The sequence below is a fragment of the Carcharodon carcharias genome, chromosome 15, assembly GCF_017639515.1.
Source record: "Carcharodon carcharias isolate sCarCar2 chromosome 15, sCarCar2.pri, whole genome shotgun sequence".
NCBI classification, from domain to species: Eukaryota; Metazoa; Chordata; class Chondrichthyes; order Lamniformes; family Lamnidae; genus Carcharodon; species Carcharodon carcharias.
This window is the reverse complement of record NC_054481.1, coordinates 45,388,109-45,408,204: the sequence shown is the minus strand read 5'-3', so window position 1 is coordinate 45,408,204 and position 20,096 is coordinate 45,388,109. Positions and strand designations below refer to the sequence as shown.

The 20,096-nt window shown below is 43.1% G+C and overlaps 1 protein-coding gene across 1 annotated transcript in view; it reads right to left on the bottom strand.

The window, feature by feature from the left end:
* The window catches only part of mmd2a (monocyte to macrophage differentiation-associated 2a), a 133,945-nt gene that overhangs the window by 26,991 nt on the left and 86,858 nt on the right, over positions 1 to 20,096 (bottom strand). The window contains exons 3-4 of the mRNA XM_041207078.1: positions 19,928 to 20,088; positions 8,267 to 8,341 (exon numbers count right to left, since the gene is read on the bottom strand). Coding sequence (XP_041063012.1) covers positions 8,267 to 8,341; positions 19,928 to 20,088 — 236 coding nt within the window. The remainder of the gene's footprint in view (positions 1 to 8,266; positions 8,342 to 19,927; positions 20,089 to 20,096) is intronic.

The window sequence follows — 20,096 nt, the reverse complement described above, 5'->3', positions numbered from 1 at the left end:
AAAGAAGGGAGCCATTCAGCCCATCACGCCCATTCCATATTTTGAGCAAGAAACAGTTTGTGAAATATAACTCAGTTGATACAATGTTTTCGTATCAACATCATAATCTGGCAAAATTTAAATTACAAAGTAAGCCATGCTATAGGCATCAAGGAACAATTTTTATTTTTGAATCGTAGAATGATAGAGCACAGGAGGAAGCCACTCAACCTATCCTTCCTGTGCCTTTGAAAAAGTTATCCAATTAATCTCATTTTCTGCTCTTTCCTCTTCAAGTATTTATCCAGTTCCCTTTTGAAACTTACAACTGAATCTGCTTCCACCACCTTTTAAGTCAATTATTGCCAAATTTTGCAAGCGGCACACATCTAAAGATGACCAGGAAACACAAAGCGCGCAATCTTCCTCTCTGCAGACAATGGCCGGGATTTTCCAGCCCTAACGTGGGAGATTTGGCGTCCCAGCCAAAGGTCCATTGACTTTCAGTGGGACCGGACGATCCCACCCTATGTCCGATGGCAGTGGTGGAATTCAGAGTGACTTCCGCTGGAGTGTGGGACAGCTGAACATGCAAGACTCTATGCTGTTCAGCTCATTAATTATGCATTGGTGAGAAACATGTTGAATCTTGTGGCGGGGCAGGCAGGAAGTGGCCCGGCCCACCATTCCCTCATCGGCTCCACGTTCAGGCATCCAGACAGCTATTCACTCTGCTCCTTGACTCGCCCCCAGTCCTTCCCCGGTCTCACCCCTCCCCTGTGCCCAGCCTTGGCACAGCTTGTACTACAGGCAGCTGATATCTTTCAGTGACGGTGTGAAAGGGAGGCGAAAGCAGTATCTACTGACCTGAAAGTCCAGGAGAAGTTGACTTCGCCAGGGCCACGCCACTTAGATCCAGTTGTGAAGCAGAATGCTCTAAATTTCTGCTGGCAGGGTGCTAAATTTGGAGAGGGAGCAAGATTCCAGAGTGTTGGCCTTTTAATGAGCATCCATGAGAAGCAAATGGGGTTCCCGACGTAGCTCCGCAGGACATTTAAGTCGCCATGAAAGTCAGGGGAACAAGATTCCAAGCTAATTTCCTGCCATCAGAAAACTGATTTTTGGCCTCCTGTCAAATCCTGCTCCCCCGCCTACCATGATTCCCACTGCTGGTGGGAACGTAGGATTCTACCTTATATCTCATCCCTTCAGATGTTGCCTGACCTGCGGAGTATTTCCAGAATTTCTGTTCTTATTTCAGTTTTCCAGAATTTGCAGTATTTTGCTATTGACTCAGGTTTAGCAATGTTAGATGCAGAGTGAAGAATCTCAACTTGGTCCAAAACCGAGCCTCAGCATCAATCTCGTGAGATCCTGACTATCCAATTCTGACATTTTTACATTACCTGCGCTGGCTATCGGGAAGGCATTCCCAATGAGATTGTCAATTTAGTGCAAATGAAGTGGCAACTTTGTGCTGTGGGTTAACCCGCAGCTATTCCGAACCAGATAAGCACGGTCCAAAAAGATCTCATTTTCAATTACTTTCCTCATTATGTTCCTACCAACAAGAGACTAGGAACTGTGAGGAGCAAAGAGATTTAGGTGTCATCTGGAGCTTAGTTTTGGGCACTGCACCACTGGACAGATATGATTGCATTGTAATGGGTACAGTGCAGTTTCAACAAATCATACTTGGACTTCAGGATATAAATTATGAAGACAAGTTTCATAAATTTGGTTGAAATCAGTAGTTTCTTGTTGGCTAATTATTATATTATTATCATTTAGTACTCTCAAAGGGATGAGCACATTAAGAGCAGAATCGTATCAGCTTTAAAAAATGTCAGGCGTGGGACCATTTGTGGGTCTCAACCCCACTGCTGTCTGCTAGTCACACAGCATTGTGATCCTGCGGGAGGCAGCCAGCTAAGGGGCCACCTCTGTGCTCGCTGTCCAATTAAGGATGCCGGGCGAGTTCCCAAGGTGAAAGGCCCAATCTGAGGGTACACAGCACTGGATGGCCGGCAGCTCCACCAGGAGAGGCGGGCATGCTGAGGCTGGTAGGGGAGCATGAGGGTGAATGAAAATGGAGGCGCTCTTGGAAGCCCACAGATGTGTGGGGAGGGGGAAACACCCTCCTCAATAGGATTGATAGTGTACATGGCTGTGGCCTTTTCATTTGAGCCCCTCTGTGACTGGGGGATTGAATGCAGGCTTTGGAGCCCCCCCCCGGCCAAGTGGCTGCCTCCAGGTAGCTGCCAGGCTCTGGCCTCAGCAGGGGCTGGTCCACGCCAAGAAATATGCTGGTAAATTCCAGAAATGGCCCCTAAGTGGGACCTTAATTGGCCTAATTGGCTGCCCACCTCCTTGGAACTGGTTGCCAATTCCTTGGCAGCTCTGGGAAAGTTGCCCGGAGGCGGGACAGCGACAAGGAACTGACCTGATGTGCAACTTTTAAAAATTCCCCAGCCCCCGGCCTCCAAAACCTCCTCCACAGGGCTAGTGTGATTTCTCCCTAACATAATCCAATGCATTTGCGCATGGACGTTACTTCAATTTGTATAGCTGTAGAGTAAAGTGTTAACTCTAATGATAGCTACTGAGCATGTGCGTAAGGAGCTATGTCACAGTGATGTCACATTGAGAGGTGATGAGTGTGAAGCATCTCAGAGAATAGTTCCATGTTTTACTTAATCTTTGTAAATAGCATGTAAACGAATGTTTATGAACTAAAGAACATTGCCTCCAGCAAGATCTCTTCTAGAGTGAGAAGCTAACAAATCCTGTGGTGAACCCACAATAGCAGAACAGCTATTGACATTTTTATAAAGTAAAATCTATTTTATAAAGGTGTTCTTTACAAGACTTTGTCACCATCATTATAAAACCGCTGTTGATTGTGAAGGGGCTCTTTTCCATTTTCTGGTAAATATGTGCAGCGTATGCTAGTAAAGGATCTGATTTTTGTGAATATTCTTAAGATAATTGACAAAAGAACCAGAGAGGAGATGAGGAAAAATTCTCTTATGCAACTGGATGTTATAATCTGGAACGCACTGCCTGAAAGGTTGTGGAAACAGACTGAATAGAAACTTTCAAAAGGAAATGTGATATATATACCTGCAAAAGCGAAAAAATTGCTGGCTCTAGGGAAAAAGCAGGGGTAATGGGACTAATTTGATAGCCCGCATGACGGACTGAATGGCCTCCTTCTGTGCCCTATAATTGTAGGAACTGCAACAACTTCACTTTTAACTAACAATTTTCTCATTGTGCAACAGAATTACAGAGATTATCCTTAATAGTTTTCCACCTCAGATAATACCAGGAATATTCAGAAGCTGGGCTAATGCCCCATATGTAAAATGTAAGAAAAGGATCCATTTTCAGCTTTCTAAAAAGTGTCCTTTTATTGTTATGGGTAGGTACATATAAAGAAATTATGCTTTGTACTCTTTGGGGTTTAGAGTGTTAAATTATGAGGGCAGGTTGCGTAGATCAAGCTCGTATTCTGTAAGTATAAAAGATGAAGGGCTGTTTTAATTGAATCTTTAAGGTGATTAAAGGACATGATAGGGAATGCAGAACAAGGAAGCATAGCCTTAAAATTAGGTCTTAGCTGTGGCAGGGTGATGTTAGGAAACATTTCTTTACACAAAGGGTAGCTGAAACTCTCTCTCCAAAAAGCCTGTCAAGGCTGGGCACCAACTGAAAGTTTCAAAACTGAAATCGATGGCTTTTTGTCAGTGAAAGGTATTAAGGGAAGGGATATGGAATCAAGGCAGGTAAGTGAAGTTGAGGTGTGGATCAGCTAATGGCGGAACAGACTTGAGGGGACTAGATATTCCTGTTCCTATGCTCCTCTGTTCCTACTTACAATAAATGCTCTAAATGTATGATAACGTGAGGTGAAAGTAAAAGCTCAGACTCCATGCTGAAGTGGGTTAACCCCAAGTATTCCTTTCATCAGCTGCAGAATGGAGCCTAGCAAGGAGATTGCTACCCCCTCCCCTGATTTCTGCCAGCAATCAGTGTCAGATAACGGGCAGGAGACACAAAAGAAAAGGATATTATTTCACAAATGGGACAACAAATGGGCTAAATGGGAACACTGTGTCTTCTGCCAATGCAATATGGCCACAGAAGATGGCCGCCAACACCCCGTCTGCGTATGTGCACTTGTCCGTGCATGCGCAGAAAACCACTGAGATCATTGGCTGGTCCTGTGAGCAGCAAACGCAGCCCAGTCAAAAACATTGGAAAGTCAAACCATAGTTTGACTTTCCATAGTTATTGTTAACAAACTATGTATGTTACAGATTGTGTGAAAGAAAACAGTGGATTGTATTTGACTTTATATTAAAAATAAAGAGACTGGGATTCTCCGGTCATTTCAAAATTTGATGGACCAGGGAAAGGTCCATTGACTTGGGCAGGAATTTCTGGTCCCGCAGCAGGCAGGACTGGAAAATCCCGGCCAGAGACAGTGCAGAGAATAGCAAAATGTTTCAGGAATGAGCTGCTCAGGGTTTCTGAAACTAAAATCCACTCTCTAGGATTGTTAATTTAATTTTGTTCTTTGGTTTCAGTTCTCATTAGGATTGCCGTGAGTTTGAATTTTGCTTAAAAAAAAATGGGAAACTATATGGAGAAGTTAAGTATCACACTGAGGTTGGGGGAATGAGTCTGATCCCTGTCGGAGAGAAAAGGTATAACTGCGCATGCACCGCATTGGCAGTAAATGCAGTCAAATGGAAAAGTTAGATGAAGTAAGTAAAAAGCAGCCTAGAGATGATATAGGTATAGGCTGGGAATTCCTCAGTGATGCTCCCGCCCTTGATCCACAACGTAATCAGAAGTTACAAAAGCTGCAGCAAATGTGAAGACACTTCTTGCCCATATGTGCCTCTCAACTGTACCTGAGACTGACAAACCCTAGTAGAATGGCTGTGTCCTTATATGTTGCTTATCAAAGTGCCAAAAATGGAAATCTGAAGGTGGCAGATGATTTGATTTATTCCAGGTTATTAGTTTAGGAAAAAAAAAGTCCTATAGCCCCACCCCATAATAACATCTGATACCAACCATTTTTAATTGTTCCTGGGGTTTGTGCCTGTATTCCCCTCCAAGGCCATATGTTGATCATTCTTTGAGGGATGGTAGCATTGTGATATGAGACTGGATCATTAATCCAGAGGCCTGAATGCATGGTCCAGAGATGAGAGTTCAAATCGCACCACAAATTAAAGAGCTATTATCACTACTGATGACCAAGAAACTACCAAATTGTCATAAGCACCCAACTGGTTCACTAATGTCCTTTAGGGAAGAAAATCTGTCGTTCTTACCTGGTCTGGCTTCCAGACACATAGCAGTGTGGTTGACTCTTAACTGCCCCCTGAAATGGCATAGCAAGCACCCAGTTGTATCAAACTGCTACAGAAAAGGCGAAGGAGAATAAAACCGGACTAACCACCCCGGCATCGACCTAGCTACTGGAAACAAGGAAGGCACACCCTGCCCAGTCGACCTCGCAGGGTCCTCCTCACTAGCAAATGGGGACTTGTGCCAAAATTGGGAAAGCTGTCCCAAAAAGCAAATCAAGCAATAACCTGACATAGTCATACTCACCGAATTATACCTTACAGACAATGTCCCAGATTCCTCTATCACCACCTCTAGATATATCCTGTCCTACTGTCAGGGTAGACCCACCAGAGGTGCTAGTCAACACAGCTATACCACATTGGTAAAACCACATCTGGAGTACTATGTACGGCTCTGGGCACTATATCATGGAAGGGATATACTGACCTTGGAAAGAGTGCAATGCAGACTCACCAGGATGTTATCAGGGCTTCAAGGGTTAGATTTTGAGGATGGGTGGCATTAGCCAGGGTTATATTCCCTGGAACATAGAAGGGTGATTTGATTGAGATTTTTAGGCCTGGATAGAGTGGATGGGAAAGGCCTATTTAATTTAGCAGAGAGATCAGTGACTAGAAGGCATAAATTTAAAGTGAAAGGTAGAAGGATCAGAGGGGAGATGAGGGGAAAATTTTCACTCAGCGGGTAGTGGGAGTCTGGAACTCACTGCCTGAGAGGGTATTAGAGGCAGAAACCCTCAGCTAATTTACAAAGTGTCTGGGTGTGCCCCTGCCGCAGCCTGCAGGGCTACAGACCAAATGCTGGAAAATGGGATTAGGCTGAGTAGTTTCTCTTTTGGCCGGCACGGGCACAATGGGCCCTCCTTCTGCGCTGTAAACTTTCAATGATTCTATTCTGTGACTTTGAGAGAAATTGATAGGGTAAACCTTTTCTGCTGGTGTGGGGAGCCAATAGCGGGAGAGTCTCAGACAAGGGGACAAAACCCTAAAATCTGAGTTAGGCCATTTCACAGAGAATTTAGGATGCACTTCTTCACACAAAGAGAGGTTAAGGTGTGGAACTCTCTCCAAGAAAAAAGCAGAAGGTGTTAGCTCATTTAATAATTTTAAATCTTGGATTGATAGGTTCTTGCTTGACAAGGTATAAAAGGATATGGAGCCAAGGAAAGTGGATGGAGTTAAGATCAGCTTTTTCCTTTTTCTTCTTTTTCACCTTTTCCTATTAGTTGAGGGGTCAATAACCAGGGGCATAGATTTAAGATAAGAGGTAGAAGGCTAAGAGTGGAGTTGAGGAGAAATTTTTTCACCCAGTGGGTGGTGGGAGTCTGGAACTCACTGCCTGAAAGGGTAGTTGAGTCAGAAACTCTCGTAACATTTAAGAAGTATTTAGATATTCACTTGCATTGCCATAGCCTCCAGGGCTCTGGACCAAGCACTGAAAAACGGGATTAGTACAGTCAGATCTTTGTTGACCAGTGTGGACACAATGGGCTGAATGGCCTCCTCCTGTGCTGTAAACGTCTATGAGTCAGCCATGGTCTCACTGAATGGGGGACAAAGCTCAAGAGGCTGAATAGGCTACTCCAGTTCCACTGTTCCTTTTGTTATGGTAAAAACAATAAATCAACCACTCTGAGTCTGTGAGCTTCAAGTAAGTAAAGATTCTAATTCAAGTATATGCTGGGAGAGATGTGTCCAGATGTGTCCTGGTTGGTTTCCAGGGTCTCTATGACACAAAGCCTGTGTAATAAATGTATAGCTTTTAGTTATCACATTTCATTACACTGTTTGGTACAACCTTCAATTACTTTAACATATACACCACAAAACCAAATTAATGAGCTGGACAGTTCAAGCTTGCAGATGTTCCCTGTTATCTCACCCTCTTGGCTTTGGAAAGTCCGTTAGCAATGGGTGTCCAGCCCCATCTGTTTTCTTATCTCCTGCACACCTTGTTTACCCAAGCTGTGAAGGCCATTGAATTTTATGACTTGCATTCTCATCTGTGTTCCCACAGTGATGGCTACACATCCCATCATACTGAGAATGGGCCAGCCACATTGTCTATTCTAAGGCTATTAAATGTTTTGATATCAACAAATATGAACCTCTGACATTAGGGATCAATCCTCTGATTCTGCTCTGTGTCTCCTTAAGGGCTTGAACGTCAGAATTGTTTTGATGATATGACAAAAAATGTTAGCTTTCCAAAAGATGCTGGTAGCCCAGGTTGCACGTCTAAGTTAGATCAGTATGGAATAAACTACAAGACAGGCTCCAGAGTTGGACAGACAGCTTCTTAATTCACTGCTTGGTCCAGTTCCTAAGTATTAAACTGGCTGAAAACATTAATGGAGATAGGAATATGTCTGCGAGTTACTGTAGCTACGAATGGCCATTTAACTCCCAACATATAAGTAAACCATTGATCCATCTGAAGCACATTGTGATGACACACTAAAAATAACCTGTTGCCTCGTGTTTGAAACAACTAATATAGTTGCTGACATTCCAACGCAGCACTGAAGAAGTGTAGCACTGTTGGGATTGCTGACTTTCAGGTGTCTGTAGAAGACCGCATGATAATATTTAATTTAAAAAAGTATGGGGTTCTCCTGATACACTGGCCAGTATTCCTCCCTCAGCCAATCTCCACAAAACCAATAATCTTAACATTTTTTTGTTTGCAGGATTTTGAGATGTGCCAATTAACTGCAGCGTTCACCTACACAACAACAGTGACTGCTCCTTGAGAAGAATTCACTTGGTGTGAAGCACTTTGGGACATCTTAAGGTTAATGGATGAACTATGTTTGAGATTTATTTCAATTTTCTTTCAAGCCCACTCAACCAGTGTTGTCACAAATTCAATACTCAACAGTTCTTCATTAACTCACCAGGGGGCATAAGATGCAGCAATGAAGAAGTAGATCACCATCCTGTCAAACATGTGGAAGCAATGCTCCATTGTTCTGGATAAACAAAGGAAATATTTGGATAGAATTACGCTGGGTGCAGTACAGTGGCACAGGTTTACATTGTATTCTAACACACTGATGAGCATCACAGAGGAAAAGTAGGACGTTCTCACTCTAACTGTATCCTTGGCTCTCCTATAAGGAATGTTTCAGATTAAACTATTGCAATCAGAACTAAAATATGGGACAGGCTCTTTTGTTTTTGAGTATGTGAACTAGGTTAGGTCTTCTGAATCTAGATAAGCACACATGTAGGCTGAAATTTTTCACAGAGGTTGTGGTCCCTTCCCCTCCCAAGCTGAAAAGTCAGAGATGAGCACACCTCTGCTGGACTGGGAAGCCACGACCAGATTTTATGGTTGTCAGACTGTTAAGAATCTGAGGTCATGCCCTGCGACCCGTGTGGGAGGATGTCGCTCCTCCCAGACCTGCTGGCCAATTAAATTGTTGCACAGCTTTCCAGTCACTGCAGTGCCACTGGGAGCAGTGGTCCCTGTTGAGATTGCAGCCAGTCCACCGTGAAGTGCAGTGATGGAGAGCGAATCCTGAGGTTAATCGGCGGCTTCAATCAATGGGGCCAGTCAGGCAGGGCCCAGGGAGGGGGGGGGCAGGGGAACAAGTGAAGACAGTGTTTGTCATCGATGGGTGGGGGATTATCATTTGAGCACAGGGTGTCCATCAGGAGCCAACCCCACACTCCCCTGAGCCCACTACCAGGGTTTACTTGGCAGTTGTGCCAAGTGGTGTGAAGACCCTATGCCACTGTTAAAGTACCAGTCGTGGTGGGACAAGACGAGATTCTTAAGTGGCCAGTGACTATTAATTAGCCATTCAATGGATTCTATTGGCCCGAGGGCAGGCAGGCTGCCGCTGGGAGGTAGGTGATGGGCACAGTGCCCCCCCCCCCCCCCCACCATGCCTGATTTTACGGTGGGGGGGTGTGAATAAATAAGACGCACACACACACACACACACACATACAGGGTTGGCGATAAGAGGGGCTGCAAGATGCCATGGTCACCGTGCTCGCTGCCTACCTACAATTTTACCAGCAGCGGGGGAGCCAATTAATGGCCACTCAAGGGTCCCATCTTTCCACGACTGGGATTTAACCCCTGGGCCCATCGGAGAGCCCCCTCCTCCAAGATTTTCTTTTCCCCCTGAGCTGAGGCGGGCTTGCCTCGGGTTTTACCCGCGGGGGTGGGACCATAGCCACCAACATAAAATCCTGCCCACTGATGGAAAGACATTGGCCATGGTTTTAATTAGGTGGGGAATGGTCACCCAGGAAGTGAGGTGGACTAGAAATTCACCTGCTGCTTCAGAAATCAGGCCTCGGCTATTTTAACTCCTGGGCCTCATCTCAATCCCAGCAGACAACCTCCCAACCATTCAAGGCAGAAAGCTGGTGCTGTTACGTTCTTCTATTCAACATAAATTATCAATCATAAGGCAGGGATTGGTAAAAGAATAATCTGGATTCTTTATTCGAAGATAAGACTGCATACAAACAATGTCAACTGGGAGGCTATGCATACCTGTCTGACTTCTACAAGCTGGTGCTATATAGAGGGTAACAAGTCATGGGACTGCTACATCACATCCTGTCTCAGTGGTAATGATTGACAGCAGTTTAAGATATTCTCTCTTAAAGGGACATATACATCATATCACAACATCCCCCTTTTTTCTAAACTAGAGGTATACCCTTAGAGAATCAAACTATTTACATGACAGCAAGAGAAAATAACTTTGTCTGAACGTACCATAAAACAAAGCAATAAATTTAAAAATCTCTGAAACATATTTAATTACAGAGATCTTTGCTGGAGGCTGCTGTATGTTTTCAGAATGCTGGTTAGGGGTGCTTTGTTTATGCTGCATCTTAGGCCGTGTTCTGTTTGCAATAGGGTTACTTGTTGTTTCTGGCTGTGGTACTGTTCTGATTTGGCATCTGTTTTGTCATGCCATTTGATGTTTGTGCTTGATGTGATCTTGGTTCTGGGCATAAGCCCACAATTTCTGCTGGATTCCATGTGCCGTCAGTTGGACTTTATACTCAAACTTTTTGTCCGACATTCAGGTTGGGTAATTGGTTACCGGTCATGGGCATCTTTTATCTTCCCAATTTTCAATTAATGCATATTGTATTCTTGGAAGTATCAACTAGTGATGACTGGGCAGGGTTGTTTGCACTTGTCTGCCGAATAGTCAGTGGGAAGCAGTGAACAATTTTTCAGCATGGTGACCATCTGATCATGTGAGATTTATGAATACATTGGATTCAGTCGTCAGGAAGGAAATGAGGAGTTGGTGCCAGTGGAGGGTAGCCCTAAATTTTCCTTGTGGAGTGCGAGAGAATTTCCAAGCCTGGTTGTGAAGAAGACACAGACCAGGATGCTTTTGGTAGAGGCTGTTTATTACAGAGCTTACTTCTCTATTCTAACACTGTCACACCCAGTGCTGGCTGACTCTTTATATACACATCTTATTATAATTAACTAATCAATAATCAACACCTGTTAGCCTTATTAACTAAAACCACTGGGTATTTAACATCCATCAATAGAACCTATTAGATGCTAACAGATTCCCCTCTCCTTTAAATTAAATTGATATGCAAACAAAAACAATTCATAAAAATACAAAATGATAATAAATGTTATCTTATTATACAATCAACCTTTAATATACTCCATGGCCAGAATTTTACCTTCGGCGTGTATTGTAATATGACACACAATATCTCTTTCGGCGGGTGCGCATTGGAGTTAGCTGCATGCCCGCCAATAATTGAAAGGCCTATTAAGGCCATTAACGAGCTAATTAACTTGAACTTTACACTGCCCGTCCAACCTAACGGTTGGCGGGCAGGCAAAATGGCCAAGCGGCATTTACTTTTTTTTAGGAAATCTCATCCACGAGTGGGATGAGGTTTCCTAAAGCTAATACAAATTAAATAAAAACTTTATTTTGAATTTAAAAACATGTCCCATCTCATGTGACACAGTCATATGAGGGGACATGTTTCACTACATTTTTATTGTTATTTATTAATTTTTTTATAATGTGCTTCAATCTCCCTGAAGCAGCTCTGTGCCTCAGGGAGTTTGAAGCGCTCTTTCGTGCACATGCGTGAACTGCACGCTAGACCCGCTCTCCCTCCTCCCCCGCGCATGCACAGGTAGAGCTGCCGCTCGAAATCCATGCAGGGCGGTAAATTTGAAATTGCGGTGCGGAGCCGATTGCAGGCGGCAGGCGGCTTCCTGACCGCCCCCTCCTGCTCCTGCCGAGCCCGCCTGACCAGGGAGAAATTCTGGCTCATATTGCCCCACCACCCATCTTGAGAAAACAAAAAAATTTAGTAAGGCTACAGTATAAATATTTCTGTGTTCTCATAATCCATTATAACACAAGGTGTCCCTCTTTGAGAATATCCAACAATTTCTTTGGACAAGCAGTTCTTTCTGTGAAACAATCTGACAACTGGTGATTTGCGTCGACCCATGTTATTTTGGAAATCGCCTTCCTTTCCAACATCTCTTTTATACTCGCGAGATCAATCCTCAACCTCTTTTCCATGACACTCTTTATTGAATGGACATTGTCCCAGAATGCAGGATTATCTATATGGCAGTTTATTGGCACATTTTTCCCCAGTTGCCCCTTATATAGGAGTTCCTTTAAAATACTGGATAATTACGTAGCCATATCTATCACTTCTACCAGTGCAAGTGTCTCTGCAGCTAAGGTGCTTTTCACTACTCTATTTCTTTTGATTACCAAGCTAGTGGACAACATTTATCATTTCTTCCCACTAAAAATATAATGAATCCTGCTGTACTTGAATAACCATCAGGAAGCAGCATGTGAGGTGTCACTAAAAATGACTAATTTCATTCGTTTTGGGTCACCAAGGTCTGGAAATCTGTGCATACATTCTTCTAAACTTAAGACATTGAAGAAATTATTTGCTTTCAGTACTTGCCCAACAGTAGCATATTTCAGCATGATGCTCAATTCTAATACATCATAGCACTCATCTGTCTAGTTTATGTGCATAACCAGTTTAATTGCCCAATTAAGCTTCTTAATTTATCTGCTTCTTCCTTGGTTCCAGTGTCTTCCTTTTGTGAGGATCTGGCACAATTTATCAGGACTTTATTACCATTCTCTAGGCAAGACTGTTCGTTCAGGGTAATTCCCAACTTAGTCTGTCTAATGTCCAACCCTATATACTTAAAAGCTCCAGAAGTCCAGCTTCCAATTTTGAAATTTTTATAATTTCTTCCATCACAAATTTCTCAAATGCCACAGATCCACACCCCCCCACCCCCACAGGAAATCATCTATATGCATTAAGAAAATGCCTGCTAGTTTTCCTTAATAGCACCAATAAAACATTGCTGGATCTGCCTTTAGCTGAATGCAACCAGCTTTAAGTAGGATGGACCTAACTGAAAAATATCATAGCCTGGAAGCATCACTTAGCTATTAAACACACTTGTTTAACCTCCATAATTTCCCCTCTATATCTCCAGCTTCTTTTGAAGGCTTTAAGAATATTTCTCTTTGAAACTGTTCCCCTTATAAATATGCAGCTTTGACATCAATGGATTCACATTCCCATGAGTATATTGGTAAAAATACTAGAAAATCCACAAACTTACTTTTCCTGCTGTTGGGGAATCTATTCTAACTTCCTAGTTGCCCAGTTGTTCCTCAAATTCCTGAGCTACAAGTCTGGCTTTAGCTTTGTATGTACCATCTGGGAAGTACTTCCTCCATACAAATCCATCCATGGGACAAGCTGGCTGTCCATTGTCTGGCAGCTCTGTGTAACCACCAAACTCTCTCCAACTGTCAAGTTCTTTTTGTTTTGCCTCCTTTATCAATTTACCTAATAACTTGTTAGTAGCCACTAGAACTTCTCTATTGCAGGAGCTCCTTCTTCCTGTATCACTCCTCGCCTGTTCTTTGGTTCAATTGCTCTAGTTAAACTACATTCCCTACTAGATCTCCTGTCCCTATTTAGACTACTACTATCCGACCTGTCCCTCCTGTGATTACACTTCCTTTCACAAGTTCTTGATCTTTATCTTGGGCTGTGATTACCATTAGGCCCAGTGTCTGAACTTATACTACATTTCCTGGCTTTCCACATTTTTACTTCCTTCTGCCAATCCATAGATCCAGTATCCTGCCCCTTGTCTTGTACATTCAGCCAATATTTGTATATCCCTGTGGTCTTACCTGCTCTTCCTACTACAGTGGCCTCCCTCCACTCACTAGCCCCTTCTGGCATAAATGCCACCCTAGTTCCAACTTTCATAGTTGATCTTTGGATAGATGGCCCTATCCTGATCTTCACTGTCACTTGGTCTATTCTCAGTTAGCCCGTTATCTGCCACAATCTGTTGTTCATGCATGTCTGGCATATATGTGTGTGAGGTGCATGATGCACCTTCAGTTTCCATCATCTGTTCTGCTTCTGTCAATGTGTAATCAGTGCCGGTAAGCTGCGTGGAATGTACTCTAACAGTTTGGTTACCTTGTTGCAAGATTATCTTTTTTCCATCAGTGCCTATAACTTTTCCTGGGCTTCTGCATTCTTTCTGCCCTTCTCTTATAATACACTACGTTCCCCAGGCTTAAAATTCATTTCTGACGGCCTGATTCGATAACTCAAAGCTCTCCTGATTGTTTTCCCCTGAAACCTCCGCCTTAAGAAATGCTCTCCTCCCTGCATGTGTGGCAATCAAATGTTCTGCAAAAATGGATGATGGTCCCACGTTATTGAAGGTATCTTTGGATTCCTGCCATGAACTAATGATAGGGGCTATAGCCCCCAACCATTTGGAGCATGCTTTCTGCATGTACTGCCCATGCTGGAGCAGTTGTCAATTTACAATTCAGTTGGTCAGCTAAGATTTTGCGGAGCATTTCATCAATCACAGTCTCACATATCCCATTGCTAAAAGGACTTTCTGCTGTGCATTACTATAAATTTCAGATTTTTACTTATACTCCTGAATCCATCATTGGTAAATGCTCCTCTGTTGTCCGTTAAGAATTTAGCTGGTGCTCCCTTCCCTGTTCCTATCAATCTTTCCATTACTTTATTGACAATTACTTTTTTGTTTTTATTATAAATTGCCATTGACAGACTAAATCTAGTCACTACATCTACAAAATTAAGAAAAATTATTTTTGTCTTTATTCCATACTTTGAGACCTATCGCTACAGTTTCAATAAAGTCTCTCGCCAATGGAAGACTTACTACTGGTCACGATAGCGTTCTCCTATACATTTTTACAAATATCACATTTTTCACCAATATCCTTGACAAGTCTAGAGTATTTCCCATCCAGTGCCCCTGCATACTTTAACAGAATCTTCAACCTATGGCCTGAGGGATGTGCAAATTGTCGATGTAGTTTGGTAATAATTTGCTTCTTCTCCTTTAAATCCCTATCCCCAGCTGCCATTAATACCTTTTTAACATTCTGTCTAGAGATAATAAGCCTTAAAGGAATACAATGATGTCCCGACTGTGTAAATTGCTAATCTATAGATCCCCCAAACACAAAGTCGCTTTATCATGCTCCATGTCCAATTTCATTTGGGCCTTTTTCATTGAAGGCTTACTTAACAGTAAAGGTATTTCACTCGATACCACATCAGTACTGATAAAGTGATTTACCCCTATTTTACACGGAATTACTATTCTTTTTCGTGATTTCAACTTGTTACCATCGCCGAAACGGAAACAAGTAGAACTGTCATCTTCTTTGGACTTTACTCACCTAAAGAATCCATGTAAGTGCACTCCACATACCATGGATCTAGAACTGCAAATGAATGAATATGCAACTAGGATACTCATTACTGGAATGAAGCTTCTGGTGACCAATACAATTCCTTCCAGTTGATAAGTCTCGTCCTCCTCACCTTCTGTACCTTCCATGTCATGAGTTGCCTCAAAAACCCCATTTTTCATTTTGGGGCAATTCAACACATAATGATATTTAGGCTTGCATCTGAAGCACCTGTTGCCCATCCCTTGGTTATTCCTGGGGTTCATCCTTTTTCCATAACTGCCCAACTCCTGCTGCCTATTATAGCTCCCCAAGGGGTCTCTGCCCTCATACTTTGTAAGTTTTTTCTTGTACAGACGTTTGGGACCTATATTCAAACAGTCTCAGAAAGCTGCTAGCATTGCATCCTCCATCTTTGGTGTTACAGCTGAAGAGCCCATTTGTACCATAAAAGCAGCTGGAAATGAATGCTTTCCCAGGAATTATTTTAAGGCTTCGGACATTTGATTCAAAAGCATATCTCTCTCTTTGAACCTCTCTTGGTTAAAATCAAGAGCCTATCTACGTTTGATAGCCTAGCACAGGCCAATAATTTAAAGGCAAGTACTGATTTAGGAATTTCCAAGTGGAATTGCTGCATTCTAGTGGGTTAAACTCCGTGATGTACCTACCCTTCAACGGGAGGATCATCCATTTTTTAAAAAAATTATCAAGGTCCGACCAAGCCTCATAGGCATTCAGTAAGTCATCTTTCATATAAATTTTATTCATGAATGTCAAGAGAATGTCCAAACCTTCATCATTGTTCAGTTCTTGAGTATCTAGTTGTTTGAACACTGTGGAGGATCTCACTCCTGGCAGGAAGTGAAAGTGCCAGAGCTATCCCTTGCTTTTTTTTAGTAGAGATGTAACCCATGTCCATGTCTCGACTTCATTTTTCCCTTGATCATAAGGTTCCGTTTCACAAAACAGTGGTGGAAAATCATATCCTGCCACCTTACACCTGGTTCCAGTCATCTTTCTTCAAAGAGTTTCCAATTGCAGTCTCTGTCTCGAAATAAATCTTAGTCTCCAATCTTCACTTTCAGGCAACCATCCTCTGCTTCCAAATGTCAGAGAAACTTCAAAGCCTGTTTCTTTATTTGTTCATAGGATGTGGGTGTAGCTGGCTAGGCCAGCATTTTTATTGTCCATCCCTAAGTGCTCTTGAGGTGGTGAGCTGCCTTCCTGAATTGTTGCAGTCCATGTGGTGTAGGTAAACCCACAGTGCTGTTAGGAAGGGTGTTCCAGGACTTTGACCCAGCGACAGGATAGGAATGGCAGTATATTTTTAAGTCAGGATGGTGAGGTGAACTTCCAGGTGATGGTGTTTCCATCTATTTGCTGCCCTTGTCCTTCTAGATGACAGTGGTTGTGGGTTAGGAAGGTGCTGCCCAAGGAGGTCTGGTGAGTTTCTGCAGTGTATCTTGTAGATGGTACACATTGCTGCCACTGTGCTTCGGTGGTGGAGGGAGTAAATGTTTGTGGAAGAGGTGCCAATCAAGTGGGGCTGCTTTGTCCTGGATGGTGTCAACTTTGAGCATTGTTGGAGCTGTACTCATCTAGGCAAACAAAGAGTATTCCATCACACTCCTGACTTGTGCCTTGTAGATGGTGGACAGCTTTGGGAAGTCAGTAGGTGAAATACTCACCGCATGATTCCCAGCCCCTGACCTGCTCTTATAGCTACAGTATTTATATGACCAATCCAGCTCAGTTTCTGGTCAATGGTAACTCCCAGGATGTTGATAGTGGGGATTCAGTGGTAGTAATGTCATTGAATGTTAAGGGGCAATGGTTAGATTCTCCTTTGTTGGAGAGGCTCATTGCCTGACACTTGTGTGACACGAATGTTACTTGTCACTTGTTAGCCTAAGCCTGGATATTGTCCAGATCTTGGTGCATTTGGATGTGGACTGCTTCAGTATCAGAGGAGTCACGAATGGTGCTGAACATTGTGCAATCATCAACAGCGAGTTTCCCCACTTCTGACCTTTTGATGGAAGGAAGGTCATTGATGAAGCAGCTGAAGATGATTGGGCCAAGGACCGTACCCGGAAGAATGCCCGCAGTGATATCCTGGAGCTGAGATGATTGATCTCCAACAACCACAACCATTTTCTTTTGTGCTAGGCATGACTCCAACCAGCGGTGGGTTTTCCCCTGATTCCCACTGACCCCAGTTTTGCTAAGGCTCCTTGATGCCACACTCAGTCAAATGCTGCCTTGATGTCAAGGACAGTCACTCTCATCTCACCCCTGGAGTCCAGCTCTTCTGTCCATGTTTGAACCAAGGCTGTAATGGGATCTGTGAAGAAGTCACTGAGACTAGGATGATTAGGTGGAGACTGTTCATTGCTTGTCACAGAGCTTACTTCTCCACTCTAACACCGTCACATCTAGTGCTGGCTGACTCTTCTTTATATACATATATCAGTATAATTAACTAGTCAATAACCAACACCTGTTAACCTTATTACCTTAAATTACTGGGTATTTAACATCCATCAACAGAACCTATTGGATGCTAACATGGGTTCTGATGGAGGCCCCTGACGAGGTGGCCGAGAGGTTAAGTCGATGGGCTGCTAATTCATTGTGCTTTACACGCGTTGGTTCGAATCCCACCTTCATCGTTGCTTTATTAACGGGTTCTTAGTGAATGTGGGTTCTCGTGGAGCACTCCATTCCCTGCTTGGGCTTCTTCTTTCCCTGGCTTTTCGTCCCTACTTCCTTCACTTGATGGAACGATGCAGCAGCTTCCCACTCAGGCCACTGCAGTCAGGATCCAACTATGTCACTGGGACCTGACATGCATATGTAAAGATGGACACCATTGCCTTTAGCAAGTTAAAATTCAGAGCAGTAAGCTCCTAGCAGCTTTCAGGCAGATAAATAACCTCAGCTGGCCATCGATCCCGTTTCTAGCAGTTTGGTAGGGTTAAAATTACCATTCTTTGCTCCAATGGTAGCACCCTAGCCTTTGATTTAGAAAGTTGTAGTAGATTCAACTCCTATTCCAGGCATTTGAGCACATAATCCATGCTGACATTCCAGTGCAATGCTGTGGGTGTGCTGCAATGTTGGAGATGATGTGTTTTGGATGATATGTTAAACCGGGAATTTGGCTGCCCTGAAAAACCCCATAGCAATATTTAAAGAGGAGCAGGGCATTCTCCTGGTATCCTAGTCAACATTTAATCGTTAATAAACTCATTCACCCAATTGCTGTTTGTGGGTCCTTGCTGCGTGTAAATTGGCTGCTGTATTTTCTTACTGTACGGTACACTTAATTGACTATGAGCTTCTTTGGGATGCCTTGGCATTGTAAAAGGCGCTAAATAAATGCAAAATTAATATACCTTAAAACAAACTCCTGTCCCTCAAAGAATACAGACTGTAGGAGAATATTAATTACCTTTTTAATACCTTCAGCAGTACCTTTCAAACCTGCAACCTCCACCTCTAGAAGGACAAGGGCAGCAGATGCATGGGAACATCACCATCTACAAGATCCCCTCCAAGCCACGCACCGCCCTGACTTAGAACTACGGCAGGAATTTTCTGGCCCCTCCCTCTGGCTGGATCTTCCGGTCCTGCTGAAGTAAATGGAAGTTTGAATGCCCTGCCGCATTCATCGCGACAGGGCCCACGTTGCCGGGCCGGAAAGTCCCGATCTAATCACCATCCCTTCACTGTCGCTGGGTCAAAATCCTGGAACTCCCTTCCTAACAGCACTGTGGGTGCTCCTACAACAATGGACTGCAGCGGTTCAAGAAGCTGGTTCACCATCACCTTCTCAAGGGCAATTAGGGATGGGCAATAAATATGGGCCTAAACAGTGATGCCCACATCCCATGAATGAATTTTAAAAAACCTTAAAATAAAATATTTTACCAACAAGAGGACTTTAAAATGGCTTTAGCTTTAGAAAAAGATATAATTTTGATATTTGTAACTTTCTAAACTAAGGTCAACATTTCTGTTATCTGAACAGTGCTCATGTAGAATGCCAGTGGCCCAATTTACATACAAATCAATAAAGTTGGCCTCTAAGTCAGCTTCATTAAGTTTAGTCATTATTATAACCTATTTCCTTGTAGTTGATGGTTTAAGCTTTGTATTTAATTGACCAATAGACAATTAGCAGAATATCTACAAAAAATCAAAGTCAGTGACATTGGCCAGAAAATTAAGTTCAATGACTGGTTTCTATTTATTGATACTGTGACTAAGACAATATTACAAGCCTCCCATAGCAGCACAAGCAACACTGGCAATTCAAGGAGTGTGGATGTGGCCTACGTTTTCAGCTCTCACCTCATAGTGTCTGAGCAACAACAATCACCCCCCCTACGCATGTCCCACTGAGGCATACTATCAATCAGGTCAGTGAGTGGTGTGAGTAAAACAGCTTTGTGAAGAATTTGGTCTGAAATAAACCTTACCCAGCAGTGGAAGTACAGCGTTCTCACACAGCATTCTATCAGTTACACACTGAAAAGAGGAGACTTCCAACTTCGCAGAGGCTTGGCTGGTTTTGGCCCAGCTCTTAAAAGTGTAAGAACAGTATTTTACATGGTATTGTCCTGCACCCCTCAACCTCACCAACACCCCTGAAATGAAACCTTTTTGCTATGTGTTCTGTGTCTGATTATCTGAAGTACAGCTACTGCTAAATAACCTGTTCCAGTGTTCGGATTGTGAAAAAATGTCACTTACCGGAAATGGCTTTTCTTCCAGGAAATAGTGTGAAAGACGGTGGAGACAATAAAAAGGCCACACAGCCCGAACCCATAGATCCATGCTGAGATCATCTCCCATTGGTCATCTGAAAGGCCACATAGAATGGAACTGCCAAGGATGCTGGGAATAATCCAGAACTGAAAGC